Source organism: Dendropsophus ebraccatus, chromosome 12 (assembly GCF_027789765.1).
Source record: "Dendropsophus ebraccatus isolate aDenEbr1 chromosome 12, aDenEbr1.pat, whole genome shotgun sequence".
Classification (NCBI taxonomy): Eukaryota; Metazoa; Chordata; class Amphibia; order Anura; family Hylidae; genus Dendropsophus; species Dendropsophus ebraccatus.
The window spans coordinates 49,358,728-49,384,743 of NC_091465.1; the positions used below are offsets into that span (position 1 = coordinate 49,358,728).

General features: G+C 40.4%; 1 protein-coding gene across 1 annotated transcript in view; it reads left to right on the forward strand.

Moving 5' to 3' along the window:
* The first annotated feature begins 696 nt into the window (after positions 1-696).
* The window catches only part of GRIN2D (glutamate ionotropic receptor NMDA type subunit 2D), a 242,091-nt gene continuing 216,771 nt past the window's right edge, over positions 697-26,016 (forward strand). Inside the window, exon 1 of the mRNA XM_069946428.1 lies at positions 697-1,125. Coding sequence (XP_069802529.1) covers positions 697-1,125 — 429 coding nt within the window. The remainder of the gene's footprint in view (positions 1,126-26,016) is intronic.

Below are 26,016 nucleotides of genomic sequence, written 5' to 3' on the forward strand. Positions count from 1 at the left end.
GGTCCATTTCAACAATCAGGACCCCCGCAGTCACACTGCAGGGGTCCCGATCGGTAAGTGACAGGGGACTCCCCCTGTCACTTACACTTAAACGTTTAAGGGGTTAATGACACGCGGCAGCGCGATCGCTGCAGCGTGTCATTACCGGTGAGGTCCCGGCTGCTCACTGCAGCCGGCCCCAACCTCCTATGAAGCGCGCTTTGCTCCGGAGCGCGCTTCATAGCGAGAGAACCACCCAGGACGTACAGTTACGTCCAGGGTCGTCTGGTGACAGACTTCCTACGTCCTGGGTCGTCTAGGGGTTAAAGCTACTGGAGCAACAATACAGCTTAAATTGTGCCACATGTCATAGCATTTAAAACTAAAATGGCACTACAGTACTATTCGATGTACCATTTCTATGGGGGGGACATAGGTGGAAGCAGAGAGCACTGTGTCTGACCTGAAGGAATACACCACCTCCTGTAGGACATACGGCAGCTGATAGGTACCGGAAGACTTTTTTTTAAGTATTTTTTTCTCTCTGGAGTACCCCTTTAATTTACCAAATTAATATAGAAAATCTCTTATTTTCTATTATTATGAAATTACGATGTTACTTTTAAATATCTCACATTCATTTACAATTTGTTTAATTCTTTGTAACACTCCTTCTTCTTTGTTTCATGTCTAGAGTGGCAGCCAAAACCCTTCGAGATGTGTTTTCCACCAGCTGTGAACACTGCCTTTGTGCCCGCTGCTGCTAGGATGCTATTTTTAATGGCCCTGGCATGCGCCAGTCCTTTTCTGGAATTCCAAAAAGAAGACACTCCAAGATCCCTCAATGTGGCCATAATATTTAGTGGTACCTCTTACCCACCAGAGAGTGCCCGGTTTTCACCCTCAGCTTTCCGCAATTTTACTATGGAAGTGAATCCAGTTTCTGTAATACTTAATGACACAAATCCACGCAGCCTTATCCTGCAGATATGTGATGTTCTCTCCAGCCTAAGGATTCATGGGGTTGTCTTTGAAGATGACACAAGGACAGAATCTGTTGCTCAGATCCTTGACTTCATCTCTGCACAAACATCTATGCCCATCATTGGCATTAATGGAGGATCTGCAATTGTGCTGACGCCCAAGGTATGTACACGCACTTTTTCCTTTAAGGAAAATGTAAGAACGGCAGCTGTTAAAATCAATGAACATGTAATCTTTCTCTTGTACCAAGTAGTTACAAAGACCATGAATTTAGATACTGCAACATTGGAAGGAGATGGTAGAATGCACTTCAGAAACTCTCTGTAAAAGAGCTCAATAGCATTTGGGAGAAATCATGATTGGGATGAGGAACATTTACATCCTGGCCACGTAGCATTAGAATTCCTAGAGAATCTTATGCACTAGTTTGTTGAAAGATGTATGAGGCCAGAGCACATCTACGGTATCTACATATGAAATTCTATCCCTTGTCTTGAATAGTAATATGACAGGCGTTCCATCATGTCCAGTAAGTGACCTTGGTTGTTCTATCAAAGTGATTTGCTAGGGATGATTTACAGGAAAGAAACAATTCATGTTAATCTTATTCCAAGTACTTGTAAAATTATAAAGTCTAAAGCAAGAGACGGGAGGTTGGTATTCTGTCTGTCTCTCGTACTGCAAATAACATAGGTCAGGTACTTCTGTTAAATATCTATAATTTTTTTTACTTTTTTATTTTTATACAAATGTTTACAGAATTTTATTTCAATATCTTCCATTTACATATGTACTGTACTCTACTGTATGTGGAAATAGAAATAAATTGTGAATATGTTTGCGTCATCCTCTAATACTTAGCAAAACTCACTGTTAAATAATTATATATTTATATTGTTTATTAGGGATGAGTGAAGCTGGAATCACAGGGATGTTTTGTTTTGTTAACAATATAAATTTTTGCAAACTTTTTTTTTTTTTATTTGTGCAAAAAAAAAAAACACTGTATGCTCACCTATCTGTAATCTCCAGTGTCCTCCTCTGTGTCTTTGCTAATGTCTATCGCTTAAATAGCAGCAACATATTCTGCAGCCCTGCCTGCAAGAGAAATCAAATTACCAAACCTGAGGCATGAGGCCTGGAGTACAATATCCCCATAACTTAATACAAACAAAATACAGCTTTCTTTAGCAGAAATAAGTCTTTCAAACTGCATAAATGAAAGTTCACAGAAATCATACAGTCCTGTACAGTCTCCTAGAGCACAGTCACAGCAGATACAGGGTTATCTCTCATCCATCTGTAGGTTAGAAGTAGGGATGAAGTTCGGATTTGTACGAACCGAATCTAAAACAAACCTTGCAATAACGGCTGAATAATTGCAGCTACAATAGTAGGAGTGTGATAGGGTATAGTTTCGTTTAGTTGCAGTTGCTATTACAATGAAAAAAAGTGGAAAAAATCTAAGTGCAAAAATAGTGAAAAAAAATTGGCGGCAATAATTCTGACTCCTCTAATGATTAATAATTAATTATTAATTACTAATTAATTAATAAAACACATTTTCATTGTAATAAAGTCACTTTCATTGTTCAATAATTTAATTAAAATGATTCCATCATTGTGCAATTAAATATACTGTTAATAGGGACTACGTATCAGGGTGGTTTGGTGCTCTCCCCACTAGGAGGCACCCCTTGGCAATGGGCTTCCTTCTCTGGAGAGAGAGATATCTGGCTATTCCCGTGTTTTGAGACTCATAACTGAGGCTTCACGGACCCCTTTTTTGCATATTTAAATTTTGTATGGGACAATCAATGGAGACTCGTAAATGAGTACTCCATTGGAATTTTTCACTGTTCTCCCTGAGTTCAGTGATTGTTGTGTTTTGTTGGTCTATGTATCATTGCCCCAGTAGCCAGAATCCTGCTCCACACTGACGAGGGGCAAATACCCCGAAACTGCAGTCTGTGGATGGATGCCTAGCCTTGGTAACCCTTGTCTTATGTCGTTATACTCGCCACAGAGTTAGACTTTGACTCACAGGGGCCACCCTGGTGTTTCCCTATTTAGGTCCTAAAGCTCGCAACAGAGTGAGGACCTGAGGGACTACGTATCAGGGTGGTTTGGTGCTCTCCCCACTAGGAGGCACCCCTTGGCAATGGGCTTCCTTCTCTGGAGAGAGGGATATCTGGCTATTCCTGTGTTTTGAGACTCGTAACTGAGGCTCCACGGACCCCTTTTTTGCATATATATATATATATATATATATATATATATATATATATATATATATAAATAGAGTATATATATATATATATATATATAAATGTATATTTATATATATATATATATATATATATATATATTTATATATCAGCTGAGCGCACATATGAATCAAAATGTTTCTTCTAATAATGCTATTGTGATAGCATAATTAGAAGAAACATTTGATGTTTTAATTAAAATATTATTACAGAAAGCTCTATTACCGGGAATATGAATTACCGGCTTTAATAGAGCTTCCTGTAATAGTTAATATTTAATTAATAAAACACATTTTCGTTGTAATAAAGTCACTTTCGTTGTTCAATAATTTAAATAAAACAAATCTATACTTTTGCAATTAAATACACTGTAAATAAATAAATATACATATAAATATACATTTATTATATATATATATATATATATATATATATATATATATATATATAAACAGTATATTTAATTGCACAATGATGGATTTGTTTTAATTAAATTATTGAACAATGAAAGTAACTTTATTTCAACGAAAATCTGTTTTATTAATTAAATATATTAACCATTAGAGTAGGCTTTATTGCAGAGGATTTCCCAGATGCATTCCAGAGGTGTTTGCATCACTTTTTAAAGATGTCTTGGATGTCTTTGATTTTATTTGTTATTGTTATTTTAGCCAGATTCGTTATGAACTTTCTCAAAGTTCGGTTCAGTGACGAACCAAACTTTTTGCAAAGTTCGTAACGAATCTGGTTTGTGACGGTTCGGTTCGCTCATCCCTAGTTAGAAGTCTCTCCTGGGAAAACAGTTCCAGTATCAGCAGCAGAGCACTGTCCACACCATGCTGCTCCCAAGTCCCACTACCCATCAGACTAGCTAGGGTTTTAATTCCCCTGCACCTGTGGGAAGATCAGCCTCCAGGTTTACCTCTTAGTAGCCGGAGAGCAATATACCTGCCTTGCTAGATTAACCCATTCTTCAACCTGTATATATATATATATAAACAATAATAGATCAAAATAATTACTGTATGCAAAAGATCTCACAATCTGATCTACTTAACACAGGCAAACCCTGGAGTGTAATGTATAGGTTGCCAATTACCTGTATGTAGGAGAGAACTTTTTTTTTTTGAATTCTAACATTTCTTTGGAATCTAGGTAACAACCTATACAGCTGCCATTGCAGATTACACAGGATTTGTCATTCAGGAGTTTCTGAGCTCCTAAGTAGAAAATCTGTGAAGCAATGACTAAAAATAAATGTTAACATTTTAAGAAAATATAACTTAATGTGTAATTTCTTGATTTTAGGGATGCAGATGCTTTTTTTTTTTTTTTTTTTTTTTACTGTAGCTATATTAAAGAGGTTGAGGAGCAGAATATAGTTAATGCCTTCTGCTCCCCAGCACACACTTCCTTCATTTCCACATCTTGGAATTATACTTTACGAACCATGAGGGGGTGGGTTCATACCCCAGTCACTGTATATAAGCATAATCATAACCCTCACACAATGTCCAATAGATGCAGGATGTTGCCAATTCATCCGCACAAATTCTGGGGGCCCCCAAAGTATTGTTCAGTGTTAGGGTGCTTTCCCCCTGGATCCACAGCGGATTCAGTGTTAGTGCATCCCTATGAGAATACATCCTGCTTAATGTATGCAACTTAACCCCCCGATCAGTGCGCTGCCCCGCCACATGCACTGATTGGCTGAGCGGGACGTCCTGCCGAGAACCCACGAAGCAAGCCGGAGGAGGTGATGTATACTCTGGCCAACGGAGGGTTAAGTTACATACACATACATACAGTATGTATTCTCATAGGGATGCACTGACACTGGATCCGCAGCGGATTTCACTGCAAATCCGCAGCGTGAAATCCGCTGCGGATCCGGTGTGTGAAGGCACCCTTAAAGTGCAAGCAGCCACAGTTCATCCTCTTATTTGAAAAGATGTAGAGACTAAGAAAATATGGTGCATAACTACAATTATATTGGGGCCTATGGATTAGCTGAATTTGTGTGCACTCTTTACATGTTTAATTGCTACCCCCTCTGTATATGCACCCCGATACAGTAATAACTCTTCTGTATGCACAGCGCCATATAGTATTAACTCCCTCTGTCTGAGCAACCCCCTATAGAATAACCCTCTATATGTTCAGTCTCATATATTAATATTAATATTAATATAGTATTAATCCTCTCTATATGTGCAGTCCCATAGTAATATCCCCGTGTGCAGAGGGGCATTAATCCCCATAAAGAATTAAAAAGGTGATCTCACTCATACCTCCTAACTTTCTTGACGGCCAAAGAGGGACACTTGATGTTCACTATAAGAAAATATTACAAACATTTCTTTACTTTTTACTTAAGGGTGCCTTCACACACCGGATCCGCAGCGGATTTCACTCTGCGGATTTGCAGCGAAATCCGCTGCGGATACAGTGTCAGTGCACCCCATACTTGCAGAGGGACTGACATCATGCTGCGAGAATGTAAGTCAAGCCCCCAGGCCTGGAGCATACATCGCCTCCCTGCTCCGGCTTGCTTCAGGGATTCTCCGCGCACTGATTGGCTGAGCGGAACGAGCAGACACCTGGAACCCCTGAAGCAAGCTGGAGAGCGGAGCAGGTAATGTATGCTCGAGCCGGTTAACTTACATACACAAAGCGGGATGTCAGTCCCTCTGCGAGTATGTATTCTCATACGGATGCACTGACACTGGATCCGCAACGGATTTCGCTGCAAATTTTGCAGCGGGAAATCCGCTGGGGATCCGATGTCTGTAAAGGCACCCTATAGGAAGCTTTCACACATACAGAATCTGCTGAAGATTATTGCATTTAGTTAAATTCATATCTGCACATCTGCAGCAGATCCTGTATGTGTGATTGTATCCTTAGGTCTCATTCACAAATCTGTAATCCTGTCTTTAATTGGGAACCGGCAATCGCAGACAAGATTACCAATGTGTTTTAGTTACTGTCCGTATTTGCAGGGACCCACTGTCATATAGGTGACACGGACACACAATGGGTTAATCATTTTTTGTGGCATGGATCACGGCCCCAAAATGGATCGGTAACACCTACAGATGTGTGTATGGGGCCATAGAAATCAATGAGTCTGCATGTGTGAAATGATGTGTGAAAGGGACCATAATGTCACACGATTAGAGATGAGCGAACCTCGAGCATGCTCGAGTCCATCCGCACCCGAACTTTCGGCATTTGATTAGTGGTGGCTGCTGAAGTTGGATAAAGCCATAAGGCTATGTGGAAAACATGGATATAGTCATTGGCTGTATCCATGTTTTCCAGACAACCTTAGAGCTGCCACTGCTAATCAAATGCCGATCGTTCGGTTTCGGATCAAGTTTTAGGATTTAACTTGCAGCACATGATGGAATAATATGCAGGTTTGGGTCTATTATACAGTAATAGCACACTTTGTAGAGCAAGATTGAGACTTTATTAATGTCAATTTAATTTCTAGTTCAAAAAGAGGGACATGTAAGGGGCAAAGAGGGATGGAGGGACGTGGGTTAAAAGTAGGGACTGTCCCTCAAAAAGAGAGACACTTGGGAGGTATGATCTCACCTCCCACATGCTCCCCTAATGGTACTGTTCTGCAGGAGTGTGTTCTCTTCTTCTGGCACACAAGTCCCAGATGTACGTCAGCGCTTCATTAATTGTGTGTGTGCTTTAGTGGCACATACACAACTGAATGAGAACTCACCTGGAGATACAGGACAGGTGTACTGATTTCTGGGTCAGCCCTGCACTGCAGTGGTCGTGGGGCCTGGGGGACAGTTATTAGAAGCCCCTATGTGGTGGAGGCCTTGGGGCACGTGTCCTGGACCCCTCATTTTCCGAGACATGGGAAGAGAGGAAATGAGTGCAAGGGAGCAAAAAGCATCAGCCATTCTGCTTTCTAGACAATTTTTTTTAATACTAAGGCTCCATGACAAGAAAGACTTGCCTGAGATTAGAGGTAACATGACAGAATCATCACAGGTTGTGCACAACTACAGTGCCTTCCTGTGGGAAAAAAAAATCAGACAAGTTAAGAGTGATATGTATCAGATGTCAATTCTGGTATAATGTTAAATTGTCCTTTTTGTATACACAAGCTTTGTGTTTCAATCTGTATAAACCGAGTTGCCATTTATGTAAATATATAATAAAGTCTGCAAAGAACAATCTGGAATTCAATGTGTAGATAATTGTGCAAAAATATGCTATGAACTGTATATTAGCTTTGTTTGTCATCCTAAATGCCCTTACCCCCTCTAGGTACACTCTTGTGATGCAGCATTTCTCACAAGTAACTGGTTGCTCTCTCACTTATGTGTTTTTTGATGCATGCCGACTATGCTGAAAGGGACACTGAGGCTCTGGACTAGTTCTCTGGTGTCACTTCTCTTCTCATGTCATAGAGAGATCGCTGGATGTATGGAAGGATCACAGATTGCACATGCAATGTTCACTGCTCTCACTTTTTTTGAGTCTTATTTTACTTCCTTTTGGATACAAATAAAGTGTCTAACCTCTCCTAAAGACTATTTATTTCAGAAGTCTGCCCCCTTATCCAAACTACGTTTTAGTCTAAAAGATTTTCGTTGAGAAGACCACCCCCAAAGAAGTACTTTCATACAGTAGTATTACTTAAACCATAATAGCCAAAAGTTGCACATGTTTTAGAACTGTCAAAGTTTTTTCTTAAAGGGAACCATTTACCTTTCTAAAGGAGTGTGACTTTGCCCCAGTACCTTACAGCTGCTGTGCACAGCTCTCCGAAACCAAAATACAAAATATCAATGTTCCGGCTCCCGGTAACTAGGCATGGGGACAGAGCCTGAGCAGCATGTAGTCATACTGCCTTTGCCCTCTTCCCAGCCACTCATGCTTGATTGGCAGCCTGAGCACTGGTAATTTTAATGCACAAATCTAGCATTAGTGGCTGGGAAGAGGATGAAGTCAGTGTGAGCACATGCTGCCGAGTCTCTGCCCCCATGCCTAGGTTCTGGCATCAATATTTTGTATTTGTCGCCCGCTGGAGTCTACCAGACACAGCATCAAAGGTATTGGGGCTAAGTCACACTCCCTCAGAATGGTGATTTGTTCCCTTTTAGTAGCAACAAAATGGATACATCCCTAGTCACCTATCTTGGCTTTTATATCACTCTAGACTAGAGATGAAGGAACCAGATTTGTTTTTCTTCTAATCTGGTTCGCTCATCTTTACTCTAGACAACAGTATAAGATGGCATTTTGGGGCTTTCTGTAACACCTGGACTGGCACAACCTATATGCTTATAATAGTTTCACCCAAAAACCAATAGCCTAGTGATAGCATGCACAAGATAACAAATTCTTATAAAGTTTTACGGTGAAATGGAATTATAAAAAAAATGGAAAAATTCCGAAAGTGGCTGGTATGGGATCAACCCCAGGATCCATTGGTGCGCTCGAAAATGCAGCCTAGCACCAACGGGCCTTGAGAGAGACCCCATCACCAGAAAAATCATTCTACTTTCCAAAAACCAAATAGTTCTAACTAAGGGTTGAGCCCCATAAGCTTCAAGGACTCAATCACAAAAATGTGTCTGGATTCCGTCCACGAGATAATAGTGGTATTATTGTCCTCTCTCCTGTTACTTCATTATGTTTGTAATGCTACAAAGAATGTTCGCAATTACTTATGTAGCATTGCTTGAAGTGATGTGACGAGGTATTTGTTGCCCCCTTTCTTAAAGAGAACCTGTCACCCCCCGTGCTGGGGCAGAGCCCGGCCGACCCCCCGGCGCAGACTTTATATAATTACTGCTTCCACGAAGTCCCAGAGCCTGTCCCGCCGCAGAGATATCCCTGTCCGAAGCCGCAAATGCCCTCTCCAGAGATGAGTACGATGTCCATAGAGAATGACTGGAGCTGTCATTCTCTATGGGCATCGGATTCATCTCTGAAGAGTGCGCGCCCGGCTTCGGATGGGGATATCTCTACGGCGGGATGGGCTCCGGGATGGGGACTTCGTGGAAGCAGTAACTATATGGGTCTGCATTGCGGGGGGTCGGCCGGGCTCTGCCCCAGCACGGAAGGTGACAGGTCCCCTTTAACACAGTAAATGTGTTCAGATAGATATATATACTGTAAATACAAATGACTGTACTGTAAATATAAATGACTCCTTGACTATTATATGTTAATAGTTCTCCAATATTAAAATCTGAAAAATTCACTGTGGATCATGTTATTGTTTGTTTGTTTAAATTTTACAATTTAAACATCTGCCAGGTCTATAAAAGCATTTAGGCCTAGATTTGTCAAAGGGAGTAACAAAACACTAGTGTAAACCATGATTGGTTGCTTTGGGCAGTTTACACCAGTTTCTATTTCATACCATTCAATAAATCTTGGCCTTCATGTTTATTACATGGTATTGTGGCAGTTGATGCCATTTTTAACCCCAGATTGGAGGCTTGTTTGTATACTATTGGGGATGGCAGCGACTTAAAATCATATCACGGCATAGAATTTATCAATATTTGAGATAATCCTCTTTACCTGTTAATGTTACATGTACAGGCTGGGTTCACACTACGTATATTTCAGTCAGTATATGTATATTTCAGTCAGTGTATTTCAGTCAGTATTGCAACCAAAACCAGGAGTGGATTAAAAACACAGAAAGGATCTGTTCAAACAATGTTGAAATTGAGTGGATGGCCGCCATATAACAGTAAATAACTGCCATTATTTCAATATAACAGCCGTTGTTCTAAAATAACAGCAAATATTTGCCATTAAATGGCGGCCATCCACTCAATTTCAACATTGTGTGAACAGATCATTTCTATGTTTTTAATCCACTCCTGGCTTTGGTTGCAATACTGACTGAAATATACTGACTGAAATATACATATACTGACTGAAATATACGTAGTGTGAACCCAGCCTAAATGTTAATATTATTTTGGATTGTTTACAATGATTTGGTTAAGATTTGCTTATTCTGTTATTGTTTTCACAGAACATAGTTTGACTCAGGGTACTGTTTTTTTTTTTTAAATAGGATTTTCTCCTTCTCCGATTCCACCATGAATAAATTGTCATAGCTGGGGGTTGACCTGGTGCCGATCACTGTACCACTCAACTGTTAACAATTATATGAACTGAAATACAAATAATTGTGAGACAATATAAAATGTATGTTTTTATTCTTTGATTGGATCTTATAATTGTGTAAACCTACATTTTCTGTACCTAAAAGCAATTGGATTTCTTATTCTAAACATTCTTAAACTGTGTGATATTTGTTTTTTTATGTGTGTCTTTTAGTTAACATGTATATCTTTCACATACAGTTGGAGAAATTCAACAACATTTCGGTGTTCCTGATTCTTAATAGATCAGAATACATTTCCATGAGTGGCAATGTGGTTTATACAATATCCAACATAAAGGATGTATATGCATAAAAGACATTTTAATACTGTATGAGGATTGACATCTAATATTACTCTTGGCTATAGAATAATTGGATTTTATGTGTGTGCACATTACTTTCTTTAGCTGATTTGTTATGCTTATCTTAGTTACTGCAAGGTCTCTACAGGTTATTTTACAGCTTATATCCTGCTCTTGGATCTTTTTTTACCTAAATAACTTAAATCAGTTTACTGAGGGATGTGATTACATGCTGCCCATAAATATCTAAGGAGGGGGTTGAGGATAGAGATGGGAGGGAAGTGAGTAGAGGAAGACAGAAGCAATTAGAAAGACAATGTTATCATAGAGAATACACTAAAGCTTACAATGAGTATTAAATCTGCCCAGTACTCCCTTTATAATCTCCTCCAAACTGCTGCTGCTCCTTATGGTGCGTAAAGAGGATTCCTTCTTCTGTGTGTGTTTATGTATTTGAGTGTGCGCAGTGTATGGCAGAAACCAAAGGCATTAAAGTCCACTCACTAGCTCAGGAATAACTAAAAATTAAAGATGGGTCCTTTAGAGCAGAAATCTTATGTTAAATTGTCATAAACAAGTTATACATAGGTCAGAAATTATGCCATTTTCTCATGTAAGTTGTTTGTCTAATGCTTGTGCTTGCTCATGCCACCACTAATCCCACCACTCTACTACTGAAAAAAAATCTATTGTACAAATACCATATTAAGTTAGATACCAGCTCGGCACACCATGTAAGTAATTACAGTACTGTTACATCCAGTGACTCACAGGGGGCGTCTTCTCTGAGTGAACCACATGGGATGTGTTGCCTAATCCAGAGAACACCATAAGGGTGCCTCCCAGCCACAACTCCACAGAATCTGTTAAACAGTTTAGACTCCTCACTCTCGCACCATCTTCTTCTGTTTAAAACCCCCACATCTGTATTGGCCCTTCTGTGCCCTCATATAGTGGGTAGACCCAATTCAGTGCCTCCAAATAGTATTAGGCCTCTCCGTACATCTATCAAATAATATTGGGTCCCTTTGTGCAGTGCTTATATAGTAAAAGACTTTATTGTGCCTACCCCTAATAGTATCCTCGTTGAAGTATCTGTCTTCTCTGAAAAGTCCCAATATAGTAAGTCAACCCCTCTGTGCAATCTCCATAAAGTAGATGCTAACCTCTCCGCATGTGATCCCTTATAGTAGATAAGCCCTAACAACAGTCTATTATAGTAGTTAAGCCCCCATACCGTCTGCTTTGGTAAATAATTCTCCAATGCAGTGCCCTATAGTAGATAAGGCCCCATGCAGTTTCCTATAGTAGATAAGCCCCTGTAATAGATGTGCCCCCTTATCCAGTCCCCTATAATAGATAAGCCTTATTATGTAGTCCCCTATAGTCAGATGCAGCCCCTATTATAGATAAGCTCCTTATAATAGAACCCCCCATGCAGTCCCCTGTAGTAGATACACCCCCATGCAGTCAACTGTACTAGAAAAGCCTCACATGCTGTCCCCTATTGTAGATACATCCCTTTATACAGTCCCCTATGGCATGTTATCCCTTCATAGTAGATATGCAGCCCAAGGTTCATGTATTATAATGGGGGTAAGGGAGAAAGCCTCTGCTAGAATTCTCTGGTGGCAGCTTACCTCCCTCAGAACAAAAAGGTTTGGGCATGGTGGATGTATTTCTCTGCACAGTTGTCTTCCATCAGGGAGAGTATGCAGGCGCCAAACATACAGAATGGTTGCTACTCAAATAATGGCAAGCGTAACTTATTTTAATATAGTCTATGAAGGTTCTATTGGGTTTCCTGTATGTTTAACCAAAAGAATAACACTTTTGTCGCCATCATAAATAGTGGAAAAATACCAATTACCCTGATGGACATTATGAATCAACAATATACCAATATACCAAAAGTACAAGCTCATAACATAACAATTTTATAGCATAATACACTGTATATATTGTTCTTTTCCCATAATTACTTTTGTCTGACAATGTAAGGCTAGGTTCACACTATGTAACTGTGCGGCTGTATTTTTTATGCGGCTGTAAATGTGCGGATGAAACTACGGCCGTGGGAAAAAATAGACATGCGGCTCAAAACATACGGTCATTTACTTGGAAATCTGGTTCAACTAAAAATAACAAATAAAATCTTAAGAAAGTGATGCAAACACCTCTGGATGCATCTGGGAAAGCAGGGAACACAGTTTACATGAATTGCTATTACCGGGGTTTGCGATCCTCTGCACTAATGCCGATGTCTGTCATGGTTAATCTATTAAAATAATAAAACACATTTTCGTTGTAAAAAAGTGCCTTTCGTTGTTCAATAACTAAATTTAAACGAATCCATAATTTTGCAATTAAATATACTGTTAAAATAAATAGATATATAAATAAATGTATATTTATATATATATATATATATATATATATATATATATATATATATTGTTAACAGTATATTTAATTTCAAAATGATGGATTCGTTAGAATTAAATTATTGAACAACGAAACTGAATTTATTTAATCGAAAATGTGTTTTATTAATTAAATATTAATTAGTACAGGAAGCTCCATAAGCCGTTAATTCATATTGCCGGCAAAAGAGCATTCTGTTGTAATCATCACTTTACTTTAATGAAAACATCAAATGTTTCTTCTAATTATGTTATCACAATAGCATTATTAGAAGAAACATTTAGAATTATATGTGCGCTCAGCTGATTGGCTGATCGGCTGAGCGCACATATAATTAGCCGGTCCGCAGTACAGTGACTTCATTGTGCTGCGGACCAGCGAAGAGGACACATCGGGGTGAGTATAGAGCTCTCCCCACCCCCTCCCCAGCACTGCACCCCTCCCGGCAAGGAAGGGGGGTCACTTAACCCCTTCCTTGCTGGGATGGGTGCAGTCTGACATCAGTCTGGCCCCCAAGGAGTTAAGGGGGATGCAATACATCCTCCCTTAACCCCTTGGGGGCCAGACTGTAAGCAGCGATCTGTAAAGATGCTGCATACTGTAAGGAGCACAACATCGCTCACAATGATGGGTGTTGTGCTCCTGTTTGTGTGTTTTTTGTGTGTTTCTCCCTTTTTGTTTTTCAGATATCGGTATCCTGTGGATTACGTCGGATTCCGTGGACTACGTCGATGACCAGCGGTTGTTTGTTGTTGTTTTTTTTAATAAAATGGTCAATGAGGGGTGTGGGGGTGTTTTTATTTGAAGAAAAAATTTTTTTTACTTGTGTCTTGTCTTCATTTCTTTACTTTATAGACTTAGTAGTGGAAGCCGTCTAATAGACGGAATCCATTACTAAGTTGGGGCCTAGTGTTAGCCGGTATAAAATGGCTAACACTAACCCCCTATTATTACCCCAGTACCCAATGCCACCAGGGGTACTGGGAAGAGCCGGGTGCCAGTGGTCCTGGAGCGTCAAAATTGGCGCTCCAAGACCGGGCGGCAGCAGGCTGGTAAGATTTAGGCTGGGGAGGGCCTAAAACAATGGCTGTTCCCACCCTGGTGTTACCAGGCTGCTGTCGTTTGGTTTTTAACCCGGCTGGTTATAAAAATCGGGGGGGCCTTATGCGTTTTTTGTTTTTTTTTATAAATAAATGATTAAAAAAAAAAACGCATAGGGTCCCCCCGATTTTTGTAACCAGCCGGGTTAAAAACCAAACGACAGCAGCCTGGTAACACCAAGGTGGGAAGAGCCATTGTTTTAGGCCCTCCCCAGCCTAAATCTTACCAGCCTGCTGCCGCCCGGTCCAGGAGCGCCAATTTTGATGCTCCGGGACCACTGGCACCCGGTTCTTCCCAGTACCCCTGGTGGCATTGGGTACTGGGGTAATAATAGGGGGTTAGTGTTAGCCATTTTATACCGGCTAACACTAGGCCCCAACTTAGTAATGGATTCCGTCTATTAAACGGCTTCAACTACTAAGTCTATAGAGTAAAGAAATAAAGACAAGACACAAGTTGAAATTTTTTTTTATTCAAATAAAAACACCCCCACACCCCTCATTGACCATTTTATAAAAAAAAAAAAAAAACAACCGCTGGTCATCGACGTAGTCCACGGAATCCGACGTAATCCCCAGGATACCGATATCTGAAAAACAAAAAGGGAGAAACACACAAAAAACACACAAACAGGAGCACAACACCCATCATTGTGAGCAGTGTTGTGCACCTTACATTATGCAGCATCTTTACAGATCGCTGCTTACAGTCTGGCCCCCAAGGGGTTAAGGGAGGATGTATTGCATCCCCCTTAACTCCTTGGGGGCCAGACTGATGTCAGACTGCACCCATCCCAGCAAGGAAGGGGTTAACTGACCCCCCTTCCTTGCTGGGAGGGGTGCAGTGCTGGGGAGGGGGTGGGGAGAGCTCTATACTCACCCCCGATGTGTCCTCTTCGCTGGTCCGCAGCACAATGAAGTCACTGTGCTGCGGACCCGCTAATTATATGTGCGCTCAGCCGATCAGCCAATCAGCTGAGTGCACATATAATTCTAAATGTTTCTTCTAATAATGCTATTGTGATAACATAATTAGAAGAAACATTTGATGTTTTCATTAAAGTAAAGTGATGATTAGTACAGAAAGCTCTATTGCCGGCAATATGAATTAACGGCTTATGGAGCTTCCTGTACTAATTAATATTTAATTAATAAAACACATTTTCGATGAAATAAATTCAGTTTCGTTGTTCAATAATTTAATTCTAACGAATCCATCATTGTGCAGTTAAATATACTGTCAAAAAATAAATATATATATAAATATACATTTATTTATATATCTATTTATTTTAACATTTATTTTAACAGTATATTTAATTGCAAAATGATGGATTCGTTAGAATTAAATTATTGACCAACGAAAGGGACTTTATTACAAAGAAAATGTGTTTTATTAATTTAATTTATTAACTATTAGAGGCATCGGCATTCGGCATCATTGCCGGCTATTTTTGCCTGTCAATCCTCGGCCGCATGTCCAGCCGCAAACAATGGTCTTGTTCATTTTTTACGGGTCCGTTTACGATCGGGCCGTAGATTCATACATAGTGTACACTGTGCAGCCGTATATCCTATACTTTCCAGCGTACGCATGAACCACCAAAAATACCGCTGCACAATTACAGCCGCAAATACAGCCGCACAGTTACATAGTCTGAACCTGGCCTAAAGCTGTATTTACTGGAGGAAAGAAGTTATTAAACATTAAAAAAAAAAATGTGTTTAGGAATTTTCTCTATTTTATTAAATTCATGTTATGTGTATGCCCTGAGCTGGGATTGGGATTAACTGTTCTCAAATAGGTTGGATTGCATATACGCTTCACATGCATTAGAATTTTATTTAATAGGTAGAAAAATAATGTAATAATGTATAGTATTTCCTAACTGAGTCAATATCATAAGCAAATGTGCTGCACTCTGTATCAGTAAGAAGCACCTTGGGGGTTATCAATTAAATTTTAATAATGATGATTTGGTCTGATTAAAAATTGATTGTCGCCCAAATCAGAAAATGTTAAAAGTAATTTATAATTAAAAATGTTCTTCTGTGGTTGACCTTCGCAGCTAATCTAATATTATTTCATCAGTATGCATGTGTAAAAAAAAAAAAAAGACACAAACCATTAAAAACCAATAAAGGCCATTTTACTTTGCACATTTGCAATACATTTTAGCAAACAGACTTAAAGTGAGACTGTCACCCCCTTTTTGCATTCTGACTTCTCTACACAGGTGTAAAGGGTAATGGTTGCCATTTTCATACCTTATTTATAACATACGTCATGGTGCTTGTTCCAGTAAAAAGTGATCTTTTATCATCTGCGGATTGTGCTACCTGGACGGGGCTTTACAGGCACAGTGTTAACTAACTCCGCCCACAATGGTACTGTAGGCCCCACCCCTACGTGACATCATCGCACATAGGTCCCACCTCAGCGGCCATTGGTATGGGCTGACCTAGAGGAGGTGGGGCCTAGACCTTTAGGCCGGGCCTGCCTGCTCCTCCAATGGTTGTCGAGGGGATGGGGCCTATGCGTGATGATGGCATGGAGGGCTGGGGCCTACGGTACCATTGTGGGTGGGGCTAAGTGGCGCTTTGTTCGAGAAGTTCCGCCCAGGTAACACAATCTGGAGATGATAAAAGATCACTTTTTACTGGAACAAGCACTATGATGTACAGTATGATATGTCATAATGCAAAACAGGGGTGACAGATGCCACTAATAACAGAGCATAAGTGCTGTGTGCCCCACCCCCAACTCTTAGTAATGAAAATCTAAGTCTTCCTTAAAAAAAAAAAAAAAGATGAGTAGTCACAAGCGCACAATCCTGCCCCATTCATTGTGGCTCATCCACAGGCTAGGTCATCAATCACTGATTGGCAGGGTACCAATACATGATACTCCTTCCCATCAGCTTTTCAGTACCTGCACTACACAGTGAATGAGGCCAAAAGCAATTGGCTGCCTTCACTGTGTATTGGCCATGCCGGTTTACTGCAGCTCTGTTGCCATTTACTTGAACAGGAGCTGAGCTGTTACACATCACTGCCACAAAACAGTCAACTGCTTCTAGTCCCATTCACTGTGCAATGCTGGCACTGAATAGCTGATTAACAGAGGTGTCTGTTGTCCTGTGAAAAGGCCATTAAAGAAGTACTCCGGGCTAGCATTTTTTTTAGCTTGTGGCCTGGGAGGGGGTGGATATAGAAGGCGCCGGTCATTTACCTCCCCGGGTTCTGGATCACTCAGCCCTGTTTTCCCGTCCTGTGGCCCTATCCTGGTCTGACCTACAGCTTGAGACGTGGTGTCTCAAGGCAGCTCAGCCATCCAGCGGTGAGGGCGGAACCCCGCTAGGACTGCTGGATGGCTGAGCTGCCTTGCGACGTCACGTCTCAGGCCGCAGCTCAGACCAGGAAGCGGCCGCCGGACAGGAAAAGGGGGCGGTGCGATTCAGGACCCCGCACTGGAAACGGGGAGGTAAGTGACTGGGGCCTTCTATATCCACCCCCTCCCTGGCCACAGACTAAAAGTACTGCTAGCCAGGAGTACCCCTTTAATCTATTTAGCCCACAAAACTCCTTTAAAGGTCTACATTTAAATTGACTATAACAATATAATACCTTATAAAAACAGTTCATCCTCATTGGTCCACTTAGGGCATACAGCCATTATAGAGAATATAACCCTGGTCCCAGTCTCTCTCTATAATGAAAAATCCCCAACAACACTTGACTCTCATATGGCAGTCATGATTTACATTGTCTGGCATTTATCTGAAATATTAGCCCGGCTGAAGCTTCCCCTACTTATAACAATTGAGAGCAGATTGAAGGCCATTTTCAAAGTGAAAAGGGTGAGACAACCACTTTAATAAGTTAAGGGCATTGTCAAGGATTAAAAAAAAGGATCTGATTTTGTTCCACTGTCACGTCTGTCCTTGACTGTGTTTGGCTTTGCAGTTCAGTAACATTTCCTTGGAGAGGGATGAGCTGCAATACCAGACGCTGCCCATGGACACAAAGAGTGCTGTTTCTCTGGGGAAAATAATAAATATTTTTTTCTAATATTTATCCCTTTAGAATGATCATACCATTTTAAAGATATCATAAATTGTGAGCCAGGAAGAAATCATAAGTTGTTCAAACTATGTAGTAGCGTAGAAGGCTATGTTCACACACTGTAGAAATAACGGCTGTATGAACTGCATGAACGCCATTGTTTAACGGTAGCTAAGGCTCGAATAAATAATCATGATTAGAGATGAGCAAAGCAAATCAGTCAAATCAAAATTCGCTGTAAATCTGGCCATCAGTTTGCTTCATTTTGAGAACGAATTCCCCCCAATTGGTTTAGGAAATTTACAAAAAAATAAAATGGTGGCTCCAAATGCTGTCTGGAGTGTCACTGGGCAAGAGAAAGGGATTAACCATAATCCAATCAGCTGCATGAACCTCACCCTCACCCTCTATATAAGGCAGTTTGGGAACGTGAGGTGGCCAGTCGGCTGTGTGTGGAGGAGAGAACAGGATGGCAGAAGGCAGTTAGAGCAGAGCAGGGAGGGACTAACAGCGATATAGGAATCCAGGGGAGAGGAAGGCTGATTGTGGGTAGATTGTTTGTTGTAGCTGTCAACCAAGTGTCTAGTTTACCAAGTAACTGGGTGCCTATAGGAATTCACTGGGACCATTAAATACAAAGTCCATATTATTCACTCACTGGGCACTGTAAACTCCTATTGAGTTATACAAATCTACTGGGATGAGTGAATGGAGCGTGCGCCTTACATAATAAGTGGTCGCACTCCACTCCTACTGTGTTATACAATTTGAGTTTTATTACTGAACTTAGTGTGTGCTTTACATAATCAGTGTTCGCACGCTACTCCTACTGTGTTATACAAGTTGGGTTTCATTACTGAACTTAGTGTGTACTTTACATAATCAGTGCTCGCGCTCAACTCCTACTGTGTTATACAAGTTGGGTTTTATTACTGTACTGAGTGTGCGCTTTACATAATCAGTGCTCACACTCCACTCCTACTGTGTTATATTAATTGGGTTTCATTGGATTGGATGATTGGCTGATTGACTTTTTTTTAATAGTTATTTTCCAATTTTTGACACTTTTACAAGAACATGTGTTAACAAATTCATCCTTCCGTAATAGTCCCAGTACTGTAGCTACTATAGTTTTATTGAAATTTGTTAACATTCGATTTGAGAACATTACCAAATTTGACCAAAATTAGCAAAGCTTGCGAAGGTATTTCCAACTTATCTCTAATCATGATCATTAATTCCAGCTGTAGGTAATGTTAAACAACGGCCAATGTTTGTACAAAGTGTGAACATAGCCTAAACATCAGTAAAACTTCTGACACCCTCTTTCCATTAAACAGGTATAACCACTATCAAATCTGTCTCCTCTGTAAATTTGCTCTAATATCAGTGTCACAATGAATTTTGATATAAACCACTGTCAGCTATATAGTCTTTTAAAATATAAAATCTGCATTCGAGTAACAGGAGCAGGGTCTCTCCAATACAATAACCTTTAAATGGATTTTGTTCTCCATTAAATTAAGTAGCTCATGAAACCCCTGTCTAGTAGCGGCATCATTCTCCTTGGATGCTGCTGTCCTTGACAGCTCTGACAAAGGATTTTTTGACGGCCCAACAATTGTTAAGATAAATTTGTGAACCTTGTCTGGATGTACAATAACTTTATTTTTCTGCTTGGCTTTTCTTACATAGAGCCCTCTGGTGGTAAAGTCTTCATATAACAGAAGTCACCTCTATGAATTTTGGCTTTTTTTTATTCCTTTTTTATCACATATCAATAACACCTTTCCCTTGCATTTATTTCCAATCTTCCTTTTCTCATTATTCTATTCTTTATTCGGCATAATTTGCTTCCCTCTGATGTCTGTATTATTTCAGTAACATTTTGCCTGTCTGTAAAATGACTTCTCTGTTTCACAACTTCAATCAGTCTTTGTCTTTCATTTACATATTGGTTATTTCATTCGGCTGTCTGTCTCCTCCTCACATTTTAGTCCATGCAGCACTTTCTTCTCCTGTCTCGCCCTAGCCCCCTTCTTCACTACCTTCCTTTCCTGTGCTGTCTGGTAGAAAATTTTCCTCCATCAATATTTCACAAATGGTCTTGGGGCAAATGGTTTTCTTCTGACAGTATATATACACACTTTGTGCACTGACTTCATTCATCCTGCTGCCAGCCTGAGTTATCTGCAAGGCTAATATAGTTATTAACATTCAATCACCCACCAGGGAAGGTCCTTATGAATATCTCTGTCAAGGGTAACCAGTCGGGGTCTCCTATGCTTACTGTAAATAAAGGAAACTGAGGACACATTTCTTCTTCTTTAAGAAGCCTGCAATGTAAAGGCCAGGCTTACATCGCTGTTGGCAGTGTATGATTTTGGATGTGAGATATTAGTGTATGAATATTTAAAAGCTAGGCAATGCCATGCAAGTAAAGATCAGTGAATCTAATTTCATGGGTATCTGGTTCTATACGAACTTCAGGAACTGTTAATTCTGGGATCGCTCTCCATGCTTGGCATTACATTTCACTTGCCCGTCAGCTGCCAAAGAAATATCACGAAAGAAAGGTTTTTTTTATGAGACATCAGCAGTCACAATGATAATTTTTTTTTATTTTTCTTATGTATTTTATTTTTATTAGAGGTGTTTTGTGGTGGGTATTACTTATTAAGTGTGCTTTATGACAAAGCATGGAAAATAGAAAAGTGTTATCACACAGTTTTATTCCATCTACAGTATCTCCTATGTAGGAAAAAAAAATAGTGAACATTACAGAACAGCACACAATGTCAATGGCCTGCTTCTAAGGCCAGCATGATATGTGGCCATAACATACCTTATATATACGGGTAGTGGACCTGCATCTTTCAGTTACTGTGTCACCGGAGCGGTTTCCCTCCCTCCCTCCCTGGTTAGCTTTGGTATGTGAAGTTGGATCCTGGTATGAACCCGATTTAGCGGTGGTTGAGGATTATGTTGGTTATATGCTTGTTTTAAAAAAATAAATAAATAAATAAAATAAATAAACATATATATATATATATATATATATATATATATAATACAAGTTGGATCCGCGGTAACGCAGTGCGGGATGCACAGTCCTCACGGGGTTCGACCCTCACCCCAATCGTATTCCAGAGAAAAGAGCAAAGGACAGCATCTCCTCATAAGGTGCTTATAGTTTTATTGTGCCAGTTTGCAAAAAGAAAGTGCAACGTTTCAGCTCTATGAGCCTTTGTCAAGCATGCTTGACAAAGGCTCATAGAGCTGAAACGTTGCACTTTCTTTTTGCAAACTGGCACAATAAAACTATAAGCACCTTATGAGGAGATGCTGTCCTTTGCTCTTTTCTCTCTCTCTCTCTATATATATATACTACCGTTCAAAAGTTTGGGGTCACATTGAAATGTCCTTATTTTTGAAGGAAAAGCACTGTACTTTTCAATGAAGATTGAACTTTAAACTAGTCCTAACTTTAAAGTACACTCTATACATTGCTAATGTGGTAAATGACTATTCTAGCTGCAAATGTCTGTTTTTTGGTGCAATATCTACATAGGTGTATAGAGGCCAATTTCCAGCAACTATCACTCCAGTGTTCTAATGGTACAATGTGTTTGCTCATTGGCTCAGAAGGCTAATTGATGATTAGAAAACCCTTGTGCAATCATGTTCACACTTCTGAAAACACCATGCCATACCCAGTGGACAGCACTTGATTGGAGCCAATTTAATCCTACAACAGGACAATGACCCTAAACACACCTCCAAATTATGCAAGAACTATTTACAGCAGAAGCAGGCAGCTGGTATTCTATCAGTAATGGAGTGGCCAGCGCAGTCATCAGATCTAAACCCCATTGAGCTGTTGTGGGAGCAGCTTGACCGTATGGTACGCCAGAAGTGCCCATCCAACCAATCCAACTTGTGGGAGCTGCTTCTAGAAGCGTGGGGTGCAATTTCTCCAGCTTACCTCAACAGATTAATAGCTAGAATGCCAAAGGTGTGTAATGCTGTAATTGCTGCAAAAGGAGGATTCTTTGACAAAAGCAAAGTTCAATGTTATTTCAAATACAAATCATTATTTCTAACCTTGTCAATGTCTTGACTCTATTTTCTATTCATTTCACAACGTATGGTGGTGAATAAGTGTGACTTTTCATGGAAAACACAAAATTTTTTGGGTGACCCCAAACGTTTGAACGGTAGTGTATATACAATATATATATATATATATATATATATATATATATATATATATATATATATATATATTACAAAAAAAAAGAATTTTAAACCATACCTTTGATAAGGTTGAGTCGAGTCTGGTTCATAAGTCACAGCTGGCTGAGAATACCTGCCTAGCAGGTTGGGTTAGCATACAATCGTGTACGGTGGGAGTCTGCCGGTGGCACCCCATGGCTACACTCTGGTGAGTTGGCACGTTGTGCCGGTTTGATTAATACAAAGTTCGGTTAATAAAAGCAGCTTCTTAAACTGTGTTTGGGTATCATATCTGTGCTGTCTCTTTGCTGTTTTGCTTGTCACACTGCTAAACAGCATACAGTGAAGTATATTGCAAGGATTACCAGTGCTGTGTAAAGATGTGGTGACATCACACTTTTTCAGGTAGCTGTCCAGTGAAGTGAGCTCTGAGCATAGTATCTTCCCGATCCACCTCTTTCCGAGGGTGGACCTGTTACTGCAAAAGATGAAAGTCAAACCCTTCTCTTCCCAAAAGGATAAGATTTTCCAGGTTGGTCCTGGCTTCACCAGGGAAGTAAAAACATCACTTCTCAGTTATAGGCCTCACACCATAAGGCTTGGTTTATTAGCAATATCCATGCAGCCCTCACCTTAAGTGCAAAATAATAAACATTATACATACCTGTCCATGCTAGCGGGGTTCTTCTAGCTTTTGCCTGCCCTCCACAGCCACCTCTGGAATTTCTGAGCTGATCTCTGCAGTTACAGACTGCTCAGCCATTCATTGCCCATGGAACTCTCCCGTCTTGGCCAGTGATTGGCTAAGTGGCCTGTAACTTCAAAGACCATCTCAGAAGTTCCAGTGGTGGCTGCAAGGAGCGGGCTGGGCAGAAGCTATAAGAACACCTGGGAATGTGGACAGGTATGTATAACGTTTATTATTTTTCACACATTTATCAGCCGTCGGCCACGCATTCCTATTACACGTAGTGATGTGCGCTCGGTGGGCGATGGTTTTTATGCAGGTTTAAATGACATGATCAGCGGATGATCATTTTTAGCCGCTGATCATTGTCTTTATTACAATGAGAGATAATCTGCCATGTTAGTTGAGCCCTTAGACAAAGCCTTAGGTCTTGATAAGTTTCCAGTTCTCTACAAACCTGCTGAGCAAATAACAAATGAAAGATTTATTCTACAGTTCCTCTATGAGAGCAGGTCAAGCAACAGAGGCGTGCTTTCCACTTCAGGCCTCTCAATCCGAGCTGCTCAAGACTTCCATACCTGCGAGAGGGGCAAGCCCGCACTGAAGAGAAGATTTACTTCCAGTTGCTGCCTTTGCTACAGGTCAGATATGGGCTGTGTAGATGGTGAATCATGGCATTGTGTGGAGTCAGAATGTCAGACTGCCTACAGTCTACGCTAAGAGGAAAATTTTGCTTAAGCACTATTCTGGATAGAGAAATGGGCTGCAGAAGAGGTAATAAACCCTCAAAGACTCTCTTCTGTTTACCTAATGTCAAGTCGGAGTTAGCACATATTTGCCACATGTCACAACCATTCTGCATATGTCCTGTTGGTGGGGTCATGCCTCAGCTGTGAGTAAAGTATTCTCCAGATAACTACCTCACAGTTTTCAAATTCTGTGGGACTTCCCTACAGTATTATCTGAGTTACCTAGACTGCTATCACCAACATCACCCTTTACAACATTAAAGGAGAAGTGCGGCCAAAATTAAAACCCTGCTGAAGACAGGGGGGTGTTGGAATATAATAAAGAATTTATACTTACCTGTCTCCGTGCTGCGCAGCACTCCCACAACCCCAATGGCTCTAGAAGCTCCCACTCATTCCATGTCATGACCTGGGCCCACTAAGGCAGTCAGTGACTAAGATGGGACACCACTGCAGTCACTGATTGACTAAGCGGGTACCTTTTCCTAGCCTGGAAAAACCTGGAGCCAAGCGGCAGTCAGGGAGCGGTTGATTTTGCACTGTGGAAGCATTTTGGCCAGACTTCCTATAGGCAGCATTCCACACCAGCAACACTTTAATGTTCCAAAAGTTTTGAGAGACTGTGCTTCAAAGCAATTGCTGAAGGAAACTGGGACCATATCTGTACTGTGCACTGCAGCCATGTACTTTACAGCCTGTGTCTTGCCAGAGTTTTTTTACCCGTATTGTTACACAGAGACTGTTCAGTAAACTTTACAGTTTAACAGAATTCCTAGTGTCAAAAGTTCATCTGCATTTTGCATCACTAAAACAGCTTATTGTCTCCAAGACATTATGCTAGCAATGCCACTTTGCCATATGACATATAAAGACCAATACTGCACCCAGCTGGCTCTGGGCAGCATAATACTAGTAGCCACCCCTCAGTCACCATACACCCAACGTCCCTCTTATCTGCCGATCCAGCTGGAGGAAAGACATCCACTTTCCTGGTAGTTGTCAAAGCCCTGACCTCAATCCAATTCTACAGCAGGTTTCTCATGTGCCCACTATCTGTACACATACTACCTGTACTACCTGTATACATACTACCTGTACTACATGTACACATACTACCTGTACTACCTGTACACATACTACCTGTACACACAACTACCTGTACTACATGTACACATACTACCTGTACTACAGTACCTGTACACATACTACCTGTACTATCTGTATACATACTGCCTATATACATCCTACCTGTACTACCTGTATACATACTACCTGTACACATACTACTTGTACACACATAACTGTACACATAACTACCTGTACCACATGTACACATACTACCTGTACACATACTACCTGTACTATCTGTATACATACTGCCTATATACATGCTACCTGTACTACCTGTATACATACTACCTGTACACATACTACTTGTACACACATAACTGTACACATACTACCTGTACACATACTACCTGTACTACCTGTACACATACTACCTGTACTACTTGTATACATACTACCCGTACTACCTGTACACATACTACCTGTACACACATAACTGTACACATACTACCTGTAATACCTGTTTACACACTATGGGGGAGATTTATCAAACATGGTGTTAAGTGAAACTGGCTCAGTTGCCCCTAGCAACCAATCAGATTTCACCTTTCATTCCTCACAGACTCTTTGGAAAATGAAAGGTGGAATTTGATTGGTTGCTAGGGGTAACTGAGCCAGTTTCACTTTATACCATGTTTGATAAATCTCCCCTTATCTGCACTACCTGTGCACACACTACCTGTCATAGAGGCACCTCAAACTCCAACTAGTCCCTTGTCAATTCAGCGGAAGGGATTCAACATGATGTGAGTATGAGTACTAGCGGATCTAATAGCAATTTATTGTTTTTTCAACTATCCAGTACATTCAATGGAATAACTAGATACAGCTGGACCTTATAATACAGTCCCTTACATAATAGTAGTAGGAGGTCAATTTTTACATTGTGGTAGTCCTTCATGCCATGCACCATACCGGATGCT